General features: G+C 41.0%; 1 protein-coding gene across 1 annotated transcript in view; it reads left to right on the top strand.

Moving 5' to 3' along the window:
• LOC126417137 (zinc finger SWIM domain-containing protein 8 homolog) overlaps positions 1 to 23386 on the top strand; it is a 516142-nt gene that overhangs the window by 471553 nt on the left and 21203 nt on the right. The window contains exons 19-20 of the mRNA XM_050085037.1: positions 14620 to 14748; positions 18153 to 18698. Coding sequence (XP_049940994.1) covers positions 14620 to 14748; positions 18153 to 18698 — 675 coding nt within the window. The remainder of the gene's footprint in view (positions 1 to 14619; positions 14749 to 18152; positions 18699 to 23386) is intronic.

Here is a 23386-nt window from a genome sequence, read left to right as displayed (position 1 = left end):
GTAAAATCCATGACTGACTGACATTGTTCTTTAGATACTTTAAAGGGTGTGCTATTGTATAGGAAGCCCCCTGGTGTGATTCCCTCTACTCAACAGTGGGAAAGGACCATTGTACTGTGGCTGTAGTGCCAATCTGACTGAGTCCATATGGAGTATCACTAGCAAATCTGTTCAGAAGCCATGATGCACTAAGAAGTCAATGGAAAGCATAGAGGCTACCTTAAACCAGTCCAAGTGTGGATGCTCCAATATCAGATTTTTACACCGGTCAGAGGCCTAAGAAGAATAAGGGAAGTGACATATTAACGATGCCTTTAAGGTTCTATGCCACCAATCTTCCATATCATTACTAGAGGGGTGGTAGCTGATTGTGTGTTGTTGGTGAAAGCTGCACAATTTGGCTAGTTCCAGGATCAGAGTGGTTTCAAACTGGTGACCTTCATTGGTTATAACATGGAGAGGGCACCATAATATCACAATCCATGTATACCTAAGTGTTTTTGTCATAGCCTCATCTAAGATGTCAGTGATCAGGGTTGCTTCCACCCACCACATACATCTATTGCTATCCTCCTAGGTGGCTCGCCACTCTTTGGTGAGCTTGTGCTTGGCTACCATGCGCCCCCATCCTTTGTGGTACCTTTTCCCTTCTGTGCTGCATGTCTATCCTCTTTCCATTCTTGTGTGGAACATGTCTAGTATATTTTTGGGAATATTTTCTGAATTTTCAGTAGCTCGGCATCAGAACAGTCAATCCATTGTTCTTTCTGTCGGTCTTTCTTTCTTTCCTTCTTCCTTTCTTCATTCCCCTTCTCCTATCTGTCCTCTGCTTCACCATTTGAGGTTCCTCTTTTTTTCTTCCGCCCTGTGTGCACCTGAAGGCTGGCCCATGCATTTGGCACATCACAGGTGACTTGGAAACGTGTAAATTCCCAGCCCTGGCTCGACAGGTAAGTTTACACATACCCCCTGGTACAGGCCAGACTCAGGGAGGGGCGATTGCCTGAGCTGTTAACCTTCTCAAATTGTCATTTGGTCCCTCCATCAAGAGTTCAGGAGGTGTGACCTGAAGTGTGAACAATCACCTAAGGTGGTGGCCCCCCGCTGAAGCGGGGAGGCAGTTGGAACAAGTGCACCCATCGGAGACACTGTCAATCGTAGAGGATTTTCTCACAATGAACCAGTCATCTTCATCTCAGTCTACGTCTAGTAAATGTAAACAGAATGAGGCTAATAATTAAAAGACACTCCCAGCTGCACCTCAGTTTCTCCTGGCTTCACATACTGAAGAGGGTCAGTCCTTTGCAATGTTTAATCCAATCATTATTCAAAAAGTTATTGCAATTGCAGGCTCTGTGAAATCCTGCTATTGTTTACACAATGGCACTTTGCTTTTGGAGATGAATTGTGATTGTCAAGCCCAACAACTTCTTGCGACTGACTCCTCCATGGCTATCCTGTTTGTATCGAGGTCCATCGAACCCTGAATTCTTCGCTTGGTGTAATTTACACTAGGCTGCCCGTTGGTATGACCAAGGGGAGAAATCCAGGCTTACCTCTCAGATTGATCAGGGCATCACTGCAGTGCATTGGGTGATGAGAAAGGTTGCTGCATCCTTAGTGCTTACACGCATTCTTTTTTTCTCATGTTCGATAGAGTAGTGTTTGCATCAAAGATCAAAGCAGGCTATGAAGTCATCACAGTAGGGCCATTCATTCCAAACTCTATGTGCTGCTACCAGTATCAACGTTACAACCACACTCAAATGTCCTATCCAAACCTTGCCAAGTGTGTTACATGTGGTAGGGATGCTCTCGAGGGCGATTGTCCACCTCCTTCTCCCCACTGTACCAGTTGCAGTGGTGCCCTGCAGCCTCATTCCTAGAATTTCCCATGTATCTTGATGAGCGGGCCATCCAGGTGAAGGAGAAAGTACCTTAAGGTGTTGCTCACAATTTAATGGCTAGTCGATAGCTCTGCATTTTACCATCTGTCACCTACAGTACCGTTCTTGCTACACCTCACTCCTCAAAGGAAATAACCAAGTGGACTAGCGACCTTTGATTCGGTTTGGTGGTTGTTAAATCACCCAGTGTCACAATAGCATCCCTGTCTCCTTCTCCTCCAACTGTGTAACAAGCCACCAAATTTTTGCCTCCGGCAGTGAAATCACCTGCTACACAATCTGCAGGCCAGCAAGGACAGAGGGAATAATCATGCAAAGACTTCTTGCGACCTTCCAGCCAACAAACAACTGAATCTTCATCTACCAACCGCAAAGGCTCCAAGAAATCAAAGGCAAATGGTCTTCTCCTTTGCTGACTCTGAGATCCTCTTCAGCAGTGTTGCCATATGATAGTCTCACCCGATCAACATCTTTCACCGGTGCGCACTGCCAACCATTTTTCTGCCCTGGAATCCGCAGACCAACTGAGGGAGAATACCGATGCATCTTTAGATCTGATGGATCAGAATCCTCCAGCCTCTGTGCCCTGAGCAAGTTAGTCTTCAAAGGCTGGTGCTCGGTAGCCGCCAAGGTGACACCCTTTCATTTTTCCCCTTCTTCTCTTTCCGCATCATGACTCTCCACCAACGCAATGTTTGTTTACGGCTGCTCTTGGAATTGCAGTGTCGCAATTGTTCTCTGCCTCCAGGAAACAAAATTGCATCCTCATGACTGCTTTGGCCTCTCGCATTTATTTCCAGTCCACTTTGACCTTCCCCCTGAGGATGGCTTTCCGTCTCATAGGGAAGTCATGCTGCTCATCCAGAATGATGTTCATAGTCAGATCATGTCATTGAAAAAACTGGCTGCTAGCTTTTGCAGTCCTGATTTTCCTTCCTTGCTTCGCCTTTTCCCTTTGTACCATCTGCATCTCTTTGTCATTTTGTGTCACCAGGGCAGACTTTCTCCAGCTTGGCAAGCAATGCCTTCAACCGTTTTTGTTGCTAGAATGAGATTTTCACTCTGCAGCGGAGTGTGCGCTGATATGAAACTTCCTGGCAGATTAAAACTGTGTGCCCGACCGAGACTCGAACTCGGGACCTTTGCCTTTCGCGGGCAAGTGCTCTACCAACTGAGCTACCGAAGCACGACTCACGCCCGGTACTCACAGCTTTACTTCTGCCAGTACCTCGTCTCCTACCTTCCAAACTTTACAGAAGCTCTCCTACGAACCTTGCAGAACTAGCACTCCTGAAAGAAAGGATATTGCGGAGACATGGCTTAGCCACAGCCTGGGGGATGTTGACTTCAATGCACACCATCCCTTTTGTGGCTTTCCTAGAACCTGTCAGAGAGGTGCCCTCTTGGCTGACCACCTCAGTCAACTCAACCTCATCTTCCTTACCACTGGAGCACACACTCGTTCCTTTCAGACTCCACGCACACCTGTTCCATTTGGACCTCTCATTCTTCACTGCCCAGCTTGCACGACATCTTGAGTGGTCGGTTCTCTCTGACATGTACTCGAGCGACCGTTTGTTGTGTGATATCCATTTGCTGACTCCTACCCCACCTATGTGTAAATCCAACTGGCAGCTTTCTAAGGCCAACTGGAGGCTTTAATCCTCCACGGAGACCTTTGATGATGAACAGCATTTTCCCAGTTGTGATGATCAGGTAGAATACCTTACAAACTTATCCTTACCACTGCAGAAAGTTCCATTCATCACACTTAACCAATATCATGCCACGTCCTGGTCCCATGTTGGACTTAGGTGTACTGCGGCACAATTCACATGTGGAGGCGTGCTCTCCACAAGTTTTCAATCATCCCACAGTGGCACACTGCATTCATTATAAATATAAACAGTTGCATGTGCAGTGTCATTGCATTCTTCAGGATAGGAGGAAAGCTAGCTGGATTTCATTTACTAGTTCTTTTAACAGTTCTATTCCCTGTCCTGTTGTGTGTGCCAACCTCTGATAGTTCTCTGGAACCAAGGTCCATTTCCGAATTTCCAGCCTGACCATAGCAGATGATGTCATTATGGACCCTGTTGTTGTCTCCAGTGCCTTTGGCTGCTGTTTTGCGGATATTTCGAGCTCCACTCACTATCAAACTGCCTTCCTCCATCAGAAACGAGTGGAGGAGACTTGTGTGATACTCTTCTCCTTTCAGAATTGTGAATGCCACAATGCTTCCTGTACTACACAGGAGCTAGTTCATGCTCTCACTTTTGCCCCAGAGCCGGAAGATGTTAACGTTCAGATGTTTCAGCACCTTGCTCATGGTGGCTCAAGTCTCGAAATATACAAACCATTGTACAATGTGGATTTTGAGGGCGCCATTCTGCAGTTGACCATCTCGTCACTTTGTCAACCTACTACGTGAACTGTTTTCTGCGGAAACCAGACTGTGGCCATATTTTTTGATTTGGAGAAGGCCTATGACACGTGCTGGAGGACTGATATATCCTATGTACACTCTACACGTGGGGCTTCTGAGGATGCCTGTCCTGTTTCCTTCTGAAATTTTTAAAAGACCAAGTTTACAAGGTACGTGTGGGTTCTGCCTTGTTGGACACCCTTATCCAGGAAAACGGGGTACCTCAGGGCTCTGTCTTGAGCGTCGTCGATTTTGCTGTCGCCATTAATCCTGTTATGGTGTGTCTCCAGCTGGGATGTCCGGCTCCCTTTCTGTTCACAGCGATGTCTTGATAGTCTTTGCTTGTGGAGCATCGACAGTGGGTTTTGCTTTTCCACTGAGAAAACGATGTGTATGAATTTCTTTCAGCGCAATGGGTTCTTCTGTTTGCAGAAACTACAAAATTCCTGGGGCTCTTCTTGCTCGATAAAAAACTTCGGTGGTCATCTCATGTCTTACCTGGCCACCCACTGTATCCAGTTCCTCAGTGTCACACGTCTTCTGTGGTACTTCCTGGGGAGCGGATCAGACCAGCCTCCTCAGTTTGTACAAATCCCACATCCATTCAAAACTAGACTATTGTGTTTGACTTAGGCATCGGCACGTCCATCCATCTTACACTATCTAAAGACAATCCACCACTGTGGCATCCGTTCGACCACTGGTGCCTTTTACAGTAGGCTGGTTGAGAGTCTGTATGCAGAAGCTGCTGTATTCAGAAGCTGCTGAACTACTGCTGGCATGCCAGCATGATGATCTACTCAGCAGGTACACTTGCCGTTTGTCTGCCATGCCTGGCCACCCACCCTATGCCTCCTTCTTCGATGACTCCTTTAACCACCAGTATGGGGCACATCCCTCTTCTCTGTTATCTCCTGGAGGCCACTTTCAGCTATTGACCCAGGAGCTTAACTTCACACTACCTGCCCCTTTCCTGGTGGGTGTGAACCCTTCACCACCTTGGCTTTATGCAGTGCCCCTTGTTCACCTTGGACTTCATTCTCTTCCTAGGGCTACTGCTCTAGATTTGATCTATTGCTCGAAGAGTCTCGACCTTTGCATGGAACTTAGCAATAGTACCTTTGTGTACACTGATGGCTCTTGGACTGACCGTGGTGTCAGGTGTGTCTTTGCCATTGCCACCGAAAATTTTTGGTTTTGGTTTCTGGAATACTGATAATTATTTACAGCAGAGCCCTTTGCGTTATATCAAGCCATGTTATATGTCCAGGGACACAGGCTTTTCAATTGTGTCATCTGCTTCGATTCTCTCAGTGCCCTTCAGGCCTGTGTGTACTATGCACAGTCCATCCCTTAGTGCAACAGGTCGACGAAAGGTTCCATTTCCTCACACTTGATGGAATCACTGTGATGTTAATGAGTGTCCCTGGTCACATTGGTCTGATGGGAAAAGAGGCTGCTGCCAAGGCTGCGGTCCTCGTAACTAGGCCCGCTAGTTCTTCCATTCCTCCCGATGCTCTCTGTGTTGCTGTCTTTCTGCAGGTGTTGTCCCTTTGGCATCACAACTGGTGTTCCCTTCATGGGAAAAAGTTCCATGAAATTAAACCTCTCCCAGCTGGTTGACCTACTTCTCGGTCCTCTCGCCGTCAGTCATTTTAATTAGGTCGCGTATTGGGCACTGCCATTTTAGCCATTGTCATTTGTTAAGTGATGATCCCCCACCACGTTGTGCTCATTGTCATCAAACTTTGAAGGTTAGCCATTTCCTGACCGAATGCCCTTTTTTTAGCTGCTTGCATTATAATTTGTGTATACTGTTCGTGTTAGCGCTCGTTTAAGCGAACGATGTGTTGGCTCTTGATAGTGTTTTACTTTTTATCTCTCATAGCAATATGGTAAAGGACATTTCATCTTTAGTTCAGGACCTCCATTTTCTCTATGGTGCACTCTGTGGACATTTCTCTAAGAGGAAGTCCTTGTTTTCAGCTCTCTCTCTTTCCGTCGATTGGGCTTAACATGTAGTATCTTTTAACTCCTTTTTTTTTTTTTCCTTAGAGTTCTAAGGTTCTGGCATGGGCGCGTATGACCTTAGTTGTTTGAATATGAGCAAATCCAGCTGTTGCACCTTAGAAGTTTCCAGAGTCAGCACAAATATCACAACCAACTTTACTACTCAGTTGACACAGTACGCAGAAACGCGTCCATGCAGGTGCATGTTCCTCCATGAGAGGCCACACAAAGTGATCTGGAAGCACTCTGATCATAGAGTTGGTGTTCCCTGATGAGGTAAGCAATGGATGCAGTCATATGCTGCCTTGCAGAACTTACGCAAAATGAATGGATGTGGTTTGTTTCGAGATACATCACACCACAGTTTCCAGTTAGAGTCGGGTACAGCCATATAGAAGAGTTGTTCGACAACAGTTGTGACCTGTTTTACAGGAAGCTTTCTGTAGCCTGTAATCTCTGCCACACCACAAATACGAGGAAAGTAGGCGGCCATTAAATTTTCGTTATCTTCTACTTGGTGAAAGTCATCATAAACTGGCTTATGAACACAGCATATTGAAACTGTCTAGGTGAGCACTTGTCACTAACATTCTTGAACACTGAAGTAATGTGTTTATGGTTTGTAAAAATACTCACTGGTCAAGCTTCTATTTGAGGTTGGAAGTATCTGACTGCTTTGAAAATTGCTAACAGCTCTGTGTCATGTGCACTCCATTTATGTTGGGTTGGTTACAATCTTATAGAGAAAAATTTGAGTGGCTGCCAATGTTGGTCTACTTGTTGGTGGAGTGCTGCTCTGATTGCCAACTGACTTGCATCAGTGGCTATAGCCAGGTGTGCATGAGATACTGAGTGAGTAACGCTGCCTGACTTAAACTCTCCTGGAGGTTGCGGAACATGTTGTCCATTGTGAGTGTACGTTTTACAAGTCTGGATACAGTGGCATCATGGCAGTAAGATGGGCTGTCTGGTTTAATCTGAATGTGGGTACTGTACTGTGCATGACATCATTGTGGTGAACCTGTACCTGCATCTCACTTGGTTGTTTGAGTGGTCCTCAGAAGACTTCTGTGTTGTGATTGTGCATTGTTTGTTAGAGGTGCAACCATCATTGCTTTTCAGTAACACACTTGAAGCAGGAAGGCATCTAGTCCCTGATAGTGCATTGTTGTCAACTGAGTTCAGTAACCATGTTCCGTGCAGATCAGCTGCTAGTGCAAAATGTGCAAGGGATCTGCACCTAAAATAAGTTCATGGACATAAGTGATTATTAGTGATTGTGTGAAAGGCATTGAGAAATCAGTGTTGAAGGTGAACACTTTGTGTCCCTAAGTGTTGATTGCAGAGTTTTTGACTGTCATCATCACTGCTCAATTTCCTGTTTGCTGTCCAGCGCATGGCAGACAAACAACACACTGATGTTGGAGCCAGTGTCTATGAGGAACTTCAGACCTGTGTGCCTATCTGACACATTTACTCTTTTTAAAGCCATTGAACATGTGTGTGGAAGTGGTTGCTACCAACAGTGTGTAGATGTTGTGTTGCTACTGTATGTACACTGCTCATTTGAGTAGATGTATGGTCAGGTATGCTTCACAGCATGTTGGCCAAGACAGTTATGGTATCGGCATATCCCACAGAAGACAGTAAGTTGCACTTTTGAATACAATATTGGTTGAGTACGAATGGCATCACTTTTAGTGATTTGTAACATAGCTCTCACAAAGGACAGCACATGTAGTGTAATAAATTGTGGCAATCGCAAAAAAGATACATCATATTTGTCTGTCTGTAGTTTCTGAGGTCCCAGAGAGATAATTAAGTTCAAAAATATTTGTGCGTTGGAAATTCGAGTGAAGTCTAAGAATGTGGAAATCGTTAGACTCCGTGCAAAATTGTTACATATCAAGAAAAGTGCCTATCACAGTAAAAACAGATATCAGCAAAAATATATGCATCTCATAATGGAAATAATTCCATTATATTTTCTTGCTTTTATGTGGAATAAGCTACAGATACAAACAAATTTTAAAAATATTTTTCCACGACTATGATGTACTAAGACATGGATAAGTGAATTTGCCTGTTTTTTACATTTATTTCACAATCATTCATGTAGCCTGACAACTGGAATGTAAAAATAAAATAACTATTTCATATATTAATTAAAAATAATTAAAAACAAACTTTCATCTTACTGTTGGCTTTTTCTGTGCTAGGAGTGCTAGTGTCACTCCAGCTGTCAAATGATAACAAGTTTCAAAGCAATAAATGTCGTGATTTTGTATCTTGTACTGTGCTGTTGATGACTATGCTACAATGTAAGCTCGGCATTAAAATCTAAGTGTCCTAGGGTCACAGCTCGTGATGTCACAATATCTAGTATGTAGTGCTGCAGCTAGGCATAATTTTCAGAGAGTCATTTGCGATACCTTGGGTCTCGGTCACGTGACCACCAGGCAGTGAGATGAGGCAAGGCAAGATGAAAATCGAGAAAGATGTTTTTCCTCCATTGGTTTTTTATACACGTGAGTATAGCTACTAAAGAAAGCTGCTGTTTACATGTTTTGTATTAAAATGTGAAACATTTTTCTATTTCTGTTGATATGAGTCAACGTAAGTGGTTGAAGTGATCAGTGTGTGGAAAGCAGTATAAATTTAACAAACATCTGAGAGAACATGCTTCGAAGGTCCACCTAGAAAAATTCTCTCCAGAAAGAACACAAGTCTTATATTTATCAGTGTGGAGCCTGTAATAAAAATTTCAATTACGAACACAACATCAAGCACCATCAGCATGATTACCATAGTAAGATCTCAAATGATAAAATGGGAGGAAAGAAATTGTACTGTGCATGCGATTTTGAAACATGGTCAGGACAGTGTTATTTAGACCATTTAGGAACAGTGCATGATGTTCGAGTTACTACAGAAAATATTTAATTCATGTCTTTTCCAATTTTGGGGAAGGGAAACTAGATACAGAGAAAACAACAAGGGCAACCTTTGTTAAAAACTGTGGCTCTAAAGTGGCTGTTGATGGTACAGTGAGTAATATTATATTTGCCATTGTTCTGGTCACTTTATTTCACAAAGTAAGGCTCTCAGGCACTTGAAAGTGCAAGGAAGCGAAAAAATTGGTGGAATGTGCCCAGCACATATTAAAGTTACCCAAACCACAGGTGGCCCGCGCCAGGCAATATTGGTGCCTGTGCATGTTGGTCACGACAGTGACTTACGTCATATTGCAGTAACTGAAAGAGAAAGCCAGCATAGCTGCAGACTTCGCCAGCAAAGTCCCTCTTCAAGCTATAATGGACAAAGTGAGAGATTCAGTCTGGTTTTGAACTGGAAATGATTTGTCATATAATGAGGCAGGATCTTGCAAACATTGAATGTTCTTAAAGCTTACATATTTCAGTGAAACATCAGAACCACACAGTTAGTTTAGAGGCCTGGGTACGTGAAATAGGCTCAGATGAGAATCATTGTGTGCTGTTTTATGAGCCTCAAGAAATAGTTAATGAAGCTCATCCAAGCCTAAAAAGCAGTGATTTTGTTCTAATAATAATGAATCAAGCTAGGAGAGAAATTCTGAAAAAATACAGAATGATTGTGTGTGTATGGACACAAGACATGTACCGAATGCCTACAATTTTGAATTGTCAACATTATTTGTACTAGATGATATGATACTGGTTCCCTTGAGCCTTTCTTGTATCAAACGGAATTGATACCCTAATAATGTTAATATATCTGGATTGTATAAGATCTGAGGTAGATAAAATTTCACCCAAGGTGTTAATGCCCCATTTGGCTTACTCTTTCTGTAATGCATGAAATTCAGTAACGGACACACCAGTGAAGAGACTATTTTGCATGTGAACGAAGCATGGAGAAGAAACCTTGGTCGGAAAATTACAGGCCTAGAGAAACAAGCCCAAGCTTATAAACTTGTCAGAGAGTCATTGGAGGAGAGGAATGTGGCTGCACTTGAACTGATATTTCCAGTTGCTGTCCAAAAACTTAAGAGGGATCCAGATACATCTGAATTTTGTTCTTTCTTAAAGGACAGTTACTTCCAAAATTCACAGTGTTGCCCTTATTGCCACAGATTAAATGCTGGCATAAATACAAATATGCATTTGGAGTGAATGCATGATGCAGTTAAATATTTTTATTTGGAAGGGTGTGTGTGAAACATCTAGACAAAGCAATAGTTGCTCTGATTTCATTTGTTATGGAAAAAATGTTCAACAGACTCCTTGCCCTGACAAAAGGAAAGCTCACCCACAAACTGAGATTCACCATAGGCACAATTTAAGTGAAGATGTGAAGCAAAAAAAACAAAAGCCCATTATCAAGGTGGTTTATGGTTGGGAAACATCATCTTGTTCAAATGTGCAAGAAATAAGTTTTGTCGGGGATAATGAGGAGGGGTGTAAATGTAAATTAAGATGTGAAAAGTATAATACCTGTATATACAAGTAGTCTTGCTCATGTGTGGATTCGAGCATTAAGTGGAAGACGTGTAAACACATACATACTGTGTGCCACAAGAATATAACTATGCAGCAGCCTGCAGATAGTCGAAACAATGAAAACAAACAATTTATTTCAAGTGTGGATGCATGTGTTGTAAATGAAACACAGGAAATACTGGCACAGACCAGCAGAAGGGAGACATCCAATGATCATGCAACCATTTTGTATCAGGATGACATGTTGACATCAAAGATGTTAAAACTTGTTTGAGGAATTTCAACAAACAGGAAACTTACAGTACATGACAAGCACATAACTTCCTTGGAAGGCACTTTAGTTGCAATCTGTAATGAGGTCCATAGTGTATTTGTGTCCAGAAGTGAGGGGCCAAGTTCCAAGAGGAAAATTGTTCCCCAGAGAATGCTGTTCTCAATGAAGAAGAAGAAGAGATCTTCTCAATGTGTTCCACTACCAAAACATGATGCAGCTGAATGACAGAAAATATCAGCAACATTTCTGCAAAATTGGGATGTATCATCCATCAGCACCTGAAGTGTCAGACAATGGATACAAACAAAGTGATTTATTTATTACTGATGTGACCTCCACAGATAATGAAGACAACAGTGAACCTCTTGTATTTTTGAATATAAGAAAGTTATTGAAAAAGTTGAGGTAAAAGTTACATAGTAGGCCCCACTTGCATTTTTCAATATGGCGTAGATGTAAACATTAGTCTTTGGCCATGCTCAATTTGTAACAACAGTCAGATTTTCTGCTTTCACAATTGTTGGCTTGGTCAACCCTTAGTTCAATCAGATTGCCACCTTAAAAAAAAGGGGGGGGGGGGAGATAACCAAGACCTTGGGCTGCACTATAGATCAGTCTGTCACCACAACCAAGATTTTGATGGAGGGGTGAGGGTGGAGGGTGGGTGCCATTATATAACTTGAGCCAAAGTCAGAGTGACAAAATTGAAGAAAACTATCAGTAGTCTTACACATGAGGAAACTTGCAGTGAAACCAAGGTCTGTCCTTTAAAGTCGGTCTATTAAATTACAATCATCATTAAGTACACAGTCAGGTAATGATAAACCTATGCTAAATATTGTGAATATCTGGCCTCCATCCACATACATATACAACCATTGAGAAATAAGACTGAACTACTTCTAGAAGTATTGCAGTGTGTTGTACTGTGCCAGAATGTGCAATGGTGTAACACGTTGACTGGCACAAGGCTGGGGGCAGCCTCGTGGTGGCAGACATGTAAAGGAACACAAATGCAAAATGTGTCGTCCAGTTGGCTTCAAATTTTTAACTGGGTATTTTAGATCAAATATGAAAACTGGTGGGGTATTAGTAACTCTGATCAAAGGTGATATCAGTCATACAATTAAGATAATATATTTAAAGAATTTATCTCACAAATTAGCTTTGGGACAAAAGTTTCTGTCCCACATATACTTTATTACTAGGTATGTGTCTTTTTTCATTACTGGACAGACTGCATCAAACTTAAATTATTTATCACATTACACACAAAGAAAGTTAATGACAACAGTTTTTAATGGAACATATAATGAAAATTGTTTACTTCTTGAAGCAATGTGTTGAACATTTTTAGAGGAACTACTGGAAAACTGTCTGGTGTTCCAGAAAGCTGGCAGCTTAGTATTTCTATGTTTCTCTTATTAGGTAATTATATATTTTTTTTGCCTCATAATGAAATCTCCTAGGTTTTGTTTATTTTATTTATTTATTTTTTACACTGGTGAGCCATAAAAAACTCATACTGACTGAAAATGGCTATTATTCCTATCTAGGTTACCACAGACTCTGTCTATTTCTTAATGTGGTGGTCCTGGCAAGGGGGATTATTGATACTGAAATTGGTCTAAAACTGGATCTTCACATGGGTCATCATTTTTTATAGACTGGTGCTCTCTGTGCCAGTTTCAGGAATTTTGTGAAGGCTAAACATTTGTTGATTACTACAACTAGTGACTAAAGCAAGCCCTGGATTGGTTGTCCTTGCACTCTCTAGGTGCTTATATGAATTCATTATTTGTACAATTACTTTACTTAGTTCTAGGTTTTAATAGTGCAACAGCTTTTTTTATTTTTTTCATCTTTCTCTGAGCCTGGAGTTTCATTTAAGTATTTTACACTATGCTAACAAAATAGTTATTGATGCCATCGGGTCTACAGGAATGAAGGCAAAGGCAGGCTTTATCCCATGCTCATTTACCAGATTTTGAGTTTATTTGCATGGATTATAACCCTTTTAAATCAGCCTGTCACTGTATTTCTTTTTTTGCAAATACTGTTAATGCACCTACTTTTATATATGAGTCCTAAAATTTTAATAATTGGTAACTTTAATACTGATGTGATGATAGAAAATTCGAAAAGCAGTGTTTTGTTAGATACTCTCAAGTCATACAATTTCTCTTGCCTTAACATAGCGACTGCCATGAGGTGGACAGCAGCCACAGCAGCTGGATGTTTCATTATTCTTTCATACAGTAAGATTATATTGACACTGTTGCCATTTTCTAGTACACCTACAATCATTGTACATGGTCTAGATGCTGTCAATTAGATGATAATTTATGGAGACTGTAATACTGAAAATGGCAGTAACACTGAAATAAGCTTATTGCATGAAAGAATAATAAGCCATCAGTAGCTAATTGAAATTAACAGTTCATAAAAATATTGCTGTGTCAAATTTATGTAGCTATGATTTATTGAGTGGTTCAATATACACGTCAGAACTACAAATTGGGTCACATGTAATGAATAACACAATGAATGAACATGTCTGCAAAAACAGTTCATCCCATTTGCACAATATATAGCCATTAATTGCTGCACACTGTGTTATTCCTCAAATGTTGGAATTCAGAGTGACCAAAAGCATAAACAAAAGAACTGACACTGTTGACACATGTACTGGGTTCCTATTGTTTGTACTTTCCTCACCGTGTTGACACTAAGTGTAATTTATTTACTTCCCTCGTAACTTTCTTATTGCACAATTTCATATAGCAACTCGACAAATGTAAATAAAGTATTCCGTAATGAATGTGTCCTCATTTAATAAGCCTCAGTATTTCAGCACAAATTATCTTTTGCCAAACCAGGAATCTATGTGGGGAAATATGGCATACTTGGAACACACATAACGAATACATAACATTGTAAGATGAACTTTAGGTAAGAAGAAGAAAGATTTCTTTTTTTATTGCTTATTAATTTTGCAGACATTCATCACAAAAAAATCGCCTCAAAAAGATATAAATTCATATTCTTAATAATTTGAATTCTCTATTATTTTATTACTATACAGATAAGTATACGGGTGCATAAACACGACACACTAAACACACAAAGAACAACACAGGAGTCATGTGACCAAGGCCTGAAGTCCCAAGGATGACTCACTGAGGATGGCAGCTAGTGACAGCACTACATACAAGATGTTGTGACATCATGAGCAGTGACTCTAGGATGATTTGGCTTTCGTAAACAAGTGTGGGAACTGCCATTGTTTCACAGTTACAAGACAGAGAATATTCTCAATACAAAGCTGATTGTGAGAGAAAGCCATCTCGGGGTGAAAAGTAGTAAAAAATTACATAAACAACTGATATTGGTAATCCAAATTCGCACCATAAGCAGGCTACATGACAGCCACCTGCAAGTGTTATCTGCGAGTATGCAGGCGGGCATCATCTATCCCAGTGTCCTTCAGTCTTATAGAAAGTATGCTCTTTTTAATTTCAGTGCAAGGAGCAGAGCGATCAGATGCTTGAGCAGTCCTGTCTTACTGTTGAAAATGCGGCAAAAGGTGGTGGTGTGTATCCTGAAGTACTGTTTCAGGTTGCAAAGCACTGGTATGAACTTTACATGAAGGTATGTAACATAGGTTTTTACATACAATACTGTTTTCTTTGATCTTAGAAATACGTGGTATGTTAAAATCACCATTTCAAACTGTGGGGAAAATAGAGGAGTGAAAAAAAATTAGGGTTTGTGATACCCAAAAGCTTACAGAACTGGTGTCATTTGATGGTAGGCAGCACAGCCAAAGTCATAGTGTCTTGAGATATTTTCTTGCTTGCATTTAAAACAAAAAGACCTCAGTTACAGCTGAAATCTGATGTGAGGTATAAGAAAGGTATCATATACAGCCCAACTAGATGAGGATACAAATAAACAATGAGGGTAATATCCCTCTTTGATGTTTTGTTCCCTTGCATCTTCTTTCACATTTGTGTTTGCTGTCAACACATTTCACCCTTAACTGACATTAGGGGCTCTGTGTTCAGGTATATTTTATTTTTTTGCTTGTTTTCATACTCTATGTCATAAATTTCTCTTTGAGGGCAGGCCTTTTATTCCTTTTCTTTTCCTTCCTTCCTTTTCTCTTCTTTTCCTTTTGTTTTATTTATCACAAATTTTTCTGTCTTATTGTAACATTTTTCTGTGCCATTTATTTTTTTATATTGGTTATTGTCTTGTTAAAACCTGTCAGGAATGAGTGCTTGAGGTCACTATTGTGGTGTTGACATTACGTAATTAACAAGTAAAATCTAATTGGAGCATTGGGCTGCTCATAAAAAGGGAAATCCTAAGCAGTAATGAGGTATTTCGGGGCAAAGAACGTTGCTAGAGGCTGATAATGAAGATTTAGTGCTGTCTGTTATCTTTTCTCCATGGTCATAATGTATATTAAATTGCCATGAAATATAGAGAAAGAACATTGTAAGTCTGATCATGAGAGTAGCAATAATTCTTTGCTATTAATATAAGAGAGTGTGGACAAGTCATGTTACCCGGTGTTGGCTCTCAGGTCAGCATAAATTCTCCCACCTTGTACAAGAGGAGGGAATGGATAAACAGAGGAAACAACTGAATAAGGGGTCCCGAGAAGAAGTAAATGAAAAGAGAAGAAAAAGCTATTGGACTTCCTGTTTACCAATATGGGTTGATGGAAGAGTAGTGGGCCAAGCTCATGTTACAGAAAGGGCGGAGAACATTCTTCTAACCTTCTTATTTTTGTACATGTAGAAAATATAAGTTTCTGAACCCAAAGAATATGTTAAAGGGTTACGAATGTATAAGTCTGAATGTTGATGAATGGTGAATGCTTTGCAAAAATGGTGCTGTTGTGTTGAAACAGAAAATGAAAATAGTTACATACAGCAATCAATTAATTTCACCAAGCGTGTCTTATCAGTCTCCATTGACTCTTGCTCAGTTTTAGATATGAAATCTGTCAAACAAAATTGCTGCAGTTGGGATTTGGGCAGTGAGCAATTGAAATCGGAAGTTTAAAGAATGTTGACAAAGAATCACTGTGAGAGAAGCAACAAGAAAAAAATAATTATAATCCATTTTTGATAACAAAGAAGGAAACATTGAAATTGACTATTGTGTTACATCATTAACTTCCCTGTAACTTCATAAAAAAGTAGTTAATAAGGTGCGAATATTAATAAAACAGAAAACGTTTTATTTCGATGTGTCTCACATTATGATGCATCAATGTGCCATTATGTGAGAATTAATTATATGATTGAATTAAAATTAGTCTTACATAATATGAAAATAATAATGAAGCAATGGGAAATGTGATGGAAAGACAGAGAAAAATAAAAATTAGGCAATCCAACTCATTGCCTGGGGAAATACGTTGCCTCACAGCTGTAAGTTCATCACTGAAAGATAAAATTAAAATGGTAGATGAGAGCTCTGATAAACAGAAGCTTCGAATCCAGTTGCAGGTTGTGATCAGATCACTAAGTGGCGTCGATATAAAAATGACCCGCAAACGAGGACTCTCTCTGCTCGCGAGTTCTTTGGACAAAAAGTCTGAGACGATTTAGTCTGTGTATGCAACTTATACGCATGTAGATGCTTTTACTTATTAGATATACATCTGTATTACATATACATCTGTATCGAAGCATAAAGTGGAAGTGTTTGATTTCGTGATAGTAGCCCATCACATTCCCACAGTGGTGACCCCGTGACTGGATTTTCTCCTGCTGACTACAATCCACATACTACACCCACGTCACATGAGACATTCGTCTCACCACAACGGCTGTTTGCTACACCTCCGGCCAGAACAATGGACTCAGGATTTGTATCGCCGAATTGTGTTTGTCACCATGTACAGTTCAACTCTGACGGTATTCAGAACAGTGGTTCTTGCGATCATAATCGAAATGCACAGGTTAGGTTGCCTCCACAGCTGAACACTCATTCACAGCGTCCTCCTGTGACAGTTACTGTGGTGGCGTGTGCAACGCCGTCATTACCAGAATGTGTAACATGTTTCAATCAGCCGTCCTCCTCACCTGTTATGACTCCCTAGGACTAGCCAAGGACATATCATCACTAATAGTGCACCACGGGGATTCCCCAGGACTTCTTCACATGTGGTTGACCATATAGTGCATGTACAGTTTATGGGCTAGCGCCTGCTACTAGTGTTGAGCAACCGATGGATGCATACCCTCACCCCTATCTGGTGATGTATATCACTGCACAACAAACTTTGCCCCTGCCGTGTGTCGTGGGCTTGCATTCATGTCGCACACATTCACAATCACAAGTACTTCGTACTGGGGGGGGGGGGGGGGGGGGGTGCGGATGTGTAGCATCGATATAACCATCGACCCACAAACGAGGACTCAAGTTTGAGATGATTCAGTCTGTTTATGCAACTTGCTGTATATAAACATGTAGATGCTTGTACTTAAATGATGCACATTTGTATTGAAATATAAAGTGAAAGTGTTGGATTTCGGGATAGTAACTCATCAAAATCCCACAACTATATTGACATTTTCCAAGAGAGGCAAATTGTGGTATCTCAGTCCAGCACAGTTTTAATCAGTCAGCTGATTTCATTATGACTTTATTCTTATACATTCACAATTTTGTGTTTGGTTATTAACACCATACACAGAGTAAAATGATTATGTAAAGTATTACTGAAATATTTCTGTTTCATCACCTGCACGAATGTTGAGGTGGAATGTAAAGATGAATAACAACTTTGATGTTACAATTAAATGTGTTATTCAGTGACAAATTTTTGTGCACTTTGTAAAATGTATGTGTGGTTATAACCTACCATATTCTTAATTTCTTTTGGCAGTTGTTGCCAGTTTTCCACAGAGTTGTCTTTATGCTAGCTGCAACATCAGTACGCTTCATGGTTGGGTCGTTTCCTGGATAAGTGATTCTCGGTGTTGCTGTTGCATCACATTTATTTGTCCTGATGGCCCCCTCTTTGCCGGCAGCACTCCCCTGGCACAGGAGATCAGCCTACTGAGGCCGAAGTGCAGCCAGAGCCCCTGCAGTTGGATCCTAAAGGCCTGGTAGCCCTCGTAGAGGCGCAGCATGCGGCTGCAGCCACCGCGACGGCAGTTGTTGTGACTACAGCTGTGCCCCCGCCCTACCCGGCTCCACCGCCTCATCCCGTGACGACTCTGGCTCCGCTGCCGTATGCCGCTGTCGCACCCTACGGGTTCGTTCACCACCACCGACACAACCACGCCCGCGCCCACACATTCCACCCACGAGCGGTCGCCTTGCCACCTCCCCCACACTTGCAGATGTATCTCGCACAGCCTCCGGCAGCGGCCGCAGCTGCTGCTGCCTTCCAGCAGCACAGAGGAGCTGCTGCCACAGCACCACCTGGAGCTCCAACCCCTCTGCAGTACTATGGTACTGCTGTAACACTGGCTCCGGCACCGACAACCGCCGGTGCCGTGGGTGTCCGTGTTGCTGTTACGGGCACTCCAGCAGCTCCGCACCACCATGTATATTCGGCTGCCATTCAGCAGGTACTTCACTCTCTTTCTCGCTCTGGCTTTCCATTTGTAGTAGTGAATCATTCTGTTGTAAGGATAAAACAATCTAGTTTTTCCCAATGTAATGGATCTGGGAGATGTGTTATTTTCTACTAGATTTGTTAATACCAAATCTAATGAGGGAGGTTGTAAATGTTTTCTTATATTTTTGTCAGAATATTTTTTGTGAATTGTAATTTGCCTTATATGTTCGAGAGTGACAGCATACTGATTAATATTAGTAGAAGTGACGAATAATGTCAAAGAGACTGCTTACAAGTGGAAGCTTGTGTGTTGTGTGAAATGTCTTTGACGCTGGAGTCATCTTTGACCGTAGTCAGTCGGCAGTGAACACTCGGTGTGTGACGGTGGAACAATGTACAGGTCCCCATTCAACAATTTGCAAGTGACCATTAAAAATGAATTATTCTACTACTTTTTTGTATAAACATCAAGAAGGAAGCACATTCGGAAAAAATGGTGTTTGAAGCACCAAAAATGAGGCAAACGCATTGAACTAGGACATTTCCGCAGCAGACGAAACGGCATTATGGAATCATACTTTCACTAGACGACTGAAGCCAACACAAAAAAGTCAAATATCATCTTATAAACATCCACGGAAAAGTGAGTACTTTCACGAAATATGCTAAATTCAAGTATATAAAAATAGTGAGCATATTTCACCAAGAAATGAAAGAACTGTCTGATGAGTTACCAGTTGCTGTCATCCTAAAAGAACATACAGCATTAACCACATCATAAAGGCTCTGAGAAGTATAGGACTAAAGAGTTGAAAATAATCTGAAATGTTATCTTTATTATAACTTTTATAAGTAATGTCATGTTCCCATGTCTACCCAACTATAAAATGAATATCAACAATGTAGGAAAAGATAGAATGCTACTTACCACGAAAACGACACATTAAGTTGCAGACAGGCTCAATTAAAAGGCACATATAAGCTTTCAGCCACAGCCTTTGTCAGGAAATGAGGTAGGAAAACACACTATTCATTCACATAGGCAAGCACACCTCATGTACCCATGACCACCAACTCTGGCACCTCGGACCAGCTTCTGTCCTCCTAGAAGAGCATACGACACTAACCAGATCATAAAGGCTGTGAGATGCATTAGTGTTTGTTTCTGTTTCTTCTTATGATGAAGGCTGTGACCAAAACCTTGTATGTAAGTGTCTTCTGATTGTGGATGTCTGCAACTTAACCTGTCATGGTAAATAGCAGTCTACCTTTTCCTACATTGGAGAAAGGAAAATCCAGGATGGAATAATGAAAGTGTTTGAAAATGATGCTGCTCATCATATAACAAAGATGTTGAGTTGCAGACAGGCACAACGAAAAGACTACTAAACACACAAGCTTTTGGCTAGAAGGCCTTCTTCAAAAAAAACACACACACACACACACACACACACACACACACACACACACACACACACAATGGCTATCAGAGACAGTGGTTATGTGTCTGTTAACTGCATTTTCTTGTGTGTGTGTGTGTGTGTGTGTGTGTGTGTGTGTGTGTGTGTATACTGCATTTTCTTGTGTGTGTGTGTGTGTGTGTGTGTGTGTGTGTGTGTGTGTGTGTGTGTGTTTATTTCAGAACAAGGCTTTCTGACTGAAAGCTTACACGTTTAATAGTCTTTTTATTGTGTCTGTCTGCGACTCGTCTTTTCCTACATTGTTGATATTCCAACCTGGCTAGAAGGCCTTCTTCAAAAAAAACACACACACACACACACACACACACACACACACACACACACACACAAGAAAATGCAGTTAACAGACACATAACCACTGTCTCTGACAGCCATTGTGTGTGTGTGTGTGTGTGTGTGTGTGTGTGTGTGTGTGTGTGTGTGTGTGTGTTTTTTTTTTGAAGAAGGCCTTCTAGCCAGGTCTGTTAACTGTGTGTCTCTTAACTGCATTTTCTTGTGTGTGTGTGTGTGTGTGTGTGTGTGTGTGTGTATACTGCATTTTCTTGTGTGTGTGTGTGTGTGTGTGTGTGTGTGTGTGTGTGTGTGTGTGTGTGTTTATTTCAGAACAAGGCTTTCTGACTGAAAGCTTACACGTTTAATAGTCTTTTTATTGTGTCTGTCTGCGACTCGTCTTTTCCTACATTGTTGATATTCCAACCTGGAGTTTCCATTGTTGAACTAAAAGATGAAGTTTTTTCCCAAATTTGTCCTTTGAAATATACAGGGTGACCCTCCATTCACAGATAAAGCTTTAGTTTCAGAGTTCAGTATTTTTACACTGGGTAATAACTTAATGTAGGAGTTGTCTTTGATTTCAAAAGTTTGAGATGGGATGCAGTGTTATCTGCGTGGCTAAATGCGGTGAAAGAGTGGGGGGAGTTTGTGGTTGTTGTGGTGAGTAGGCATCAAATTTCATCTAGCTGCTGACCATAGGAATATATCCTGTGTACCATTCTTTCTTGGATTACCATGTTCAAACAGCATTTCATCTGAATCCAAATGTCAAAATTAAACTGGCTTTATAAATGGACAACATATTCAAAATTAAACTGGCTTTATAAATGGACAACATATTCAGCAATATAATATGCAATTCTACAGGAAACAAATGAATTCTGACATAAATATTTCTGGACAGAACACTTAAAATGTGGCCCAACAAATGAAACAAAGAGTGTCAACATCAGTGCTAAAGCAGGTCCTGCTTGACAGCACTCTTGATATTCAGAGTGGACAACAAATGCGAAGCGCACTGTCAGCCCCAAGAGAACCGATTTCTGCCAATTCAGCCCGTGGGAGCTGAGAGGATAACACATTGTTGTTATTCAGTATGCTTATATTGTAAAAGCTGCAAGAAGAATAAATTGAAGCGATACATAATGGACTCAAATTGCAGTCGTGACTGTTCAGTAGCACAGTTCTGGAAGCTCACAGTTCATAATTGGTTCACACACAGTATGACACAAATTCTAAGTAAATAGCAATTCATGAAAAGGAGACCACAAACAACTGTCCAGAGGAAGAAAATTTGGTGTCGGAAACAAATGTTACAGGTGGCGTTAGGTGAAGTGAAGAACACTTGCATGGGACCAAATTGAAGAAAATGTCATGAATTGGAGCAGCAGGGTGTCAGGTACGTGCAAGAGACATGCAATGAACGATTTCTGATTACTTGAGAAATTATCAAAGTGAAAGTGCTGAAGATAAAGAGGAATATTACAACTGCACTCACCATAGAATTCAAATTGGGCACAGCTGGAAGCATGGTCAACATGAAAATGGTGGGACTTACATTACAACACACAACAACAACAACAGTAGCTGAGCAACTTTCCACAACGTTTGATGAACGACTACTTGCATATCAGCTTAATACAATCAGAGAAAACATGACAACATTTTAGAATAGAAAGTGTTAACTTTTTTAGGGGCACACAAACAGCAAACTTCACATGTACCAGAACTGTGGGATTTATAACCTCATCACTCCAGTAGGAGCAGATGTACGGAGAAAAACATGCTGCCCCTTCCCCCCTGCCTTTGCCATATAGACTGCCCTGTATGACAGGCATGTTGTGTGAGAGTATTGACTTGCTTTGAAGGGCAGCCTACATTTGGGCAAAAAGCAATTTGTGGGCCCTGACATATAGGGTGCCCGTCGTCACAGGCATGTTGTGGGAATAATACTGACTGCGAATAGTATTGGCCCGCTTTTTTGAACTGTGTTGCAGGGGCTACATGTGTCTATGAGCATGGCTGGGGACAGCTTGTAATGGATAGAAGAGGGGTGGACAGCACAAGGAGGAGGAGAAAATGGACAAAGGAGGAGTTGGAAACGTATAAGGTAGGTGGGATGTGTAGAGGGGTGATGTGCAAGTGGAGAAGGAAGAGGGGAAGAGGATATGAGGATATGGTCAGAGAGAGGGGGGATGGAGAAAATGGATGAAGAGAGGGGAGAAGGAGATAGATAGACAGACAGATAGAGGTGGGAGGAAGAGGGGAACACTGAGAAGGGGAGGAGGTAATGTGTCCAGTATATAAGTTGAACACATACACATGTGAAGCCTTGGGTAAAGCCTAGTTATACACTGTCATTGTTTTAGCACACGGCGTATTACACTTATTTCACAGTTACATGGATGCATTGTTGTTGATCTAACCAATACGGGTTCCTCGCCTGAAACTTGGCCATGGGCTGACTGTCTCAGGACCAAAATTCATGCCCTTATACATCAGCACAATAATAGGCACTGAAACTACACATTGTTTAATTTACAGAAATTACAATTAAAACTTAACTCCTTCAGTTAACTGCATACGTCGCAAAATTGTGTCTTTTTAACGGTTTCTTCTACTCCAAGAGTTAAGCCGTATTATTTGTTTAAATCATGAAATTAACAAATATAGTTACACAGACAATACTTTTGACGAAACTGAAAATTACTTTGGAATTAAGAGCTAGCTTTGCTAACATTTTCGAATGGAGCGAAATAGATCCTTTTAGAATACTATTAGCTGTTTCTCTAAATGTTTATAATTATTATAGAATATAATAATTATTATAGAATTTATATTTGTTTATTAGTCAATAATAGAATTTAAGTTACGAAAAAATTACTGATTTCACTCTGTAACAAAAGATACTAACTAAGCATAGTCAAAATAAATTGGAAAATCA

Source organism: Schistocerca serialis, chromosome 1, assembly GCF_023864345.2.
Source record: "Schistocerca serialis cubense isolate TAMUIC-IGC-003099 chromosome 1, iqSchSeri2.2, whole genome shotgun sequence".
NCBI classification, from domain to species: domain Eukaryota; kingdom Metazoa; phylum Arthropoda; class Insecta; order Orthoptera; family Acrididae; genus Schistocerca; species Schistocerca serialis.
Note: the sequence above shows the minus strand (reverse complement) of the source record. Positions and strands in the feature narration are given on the sequence as shown.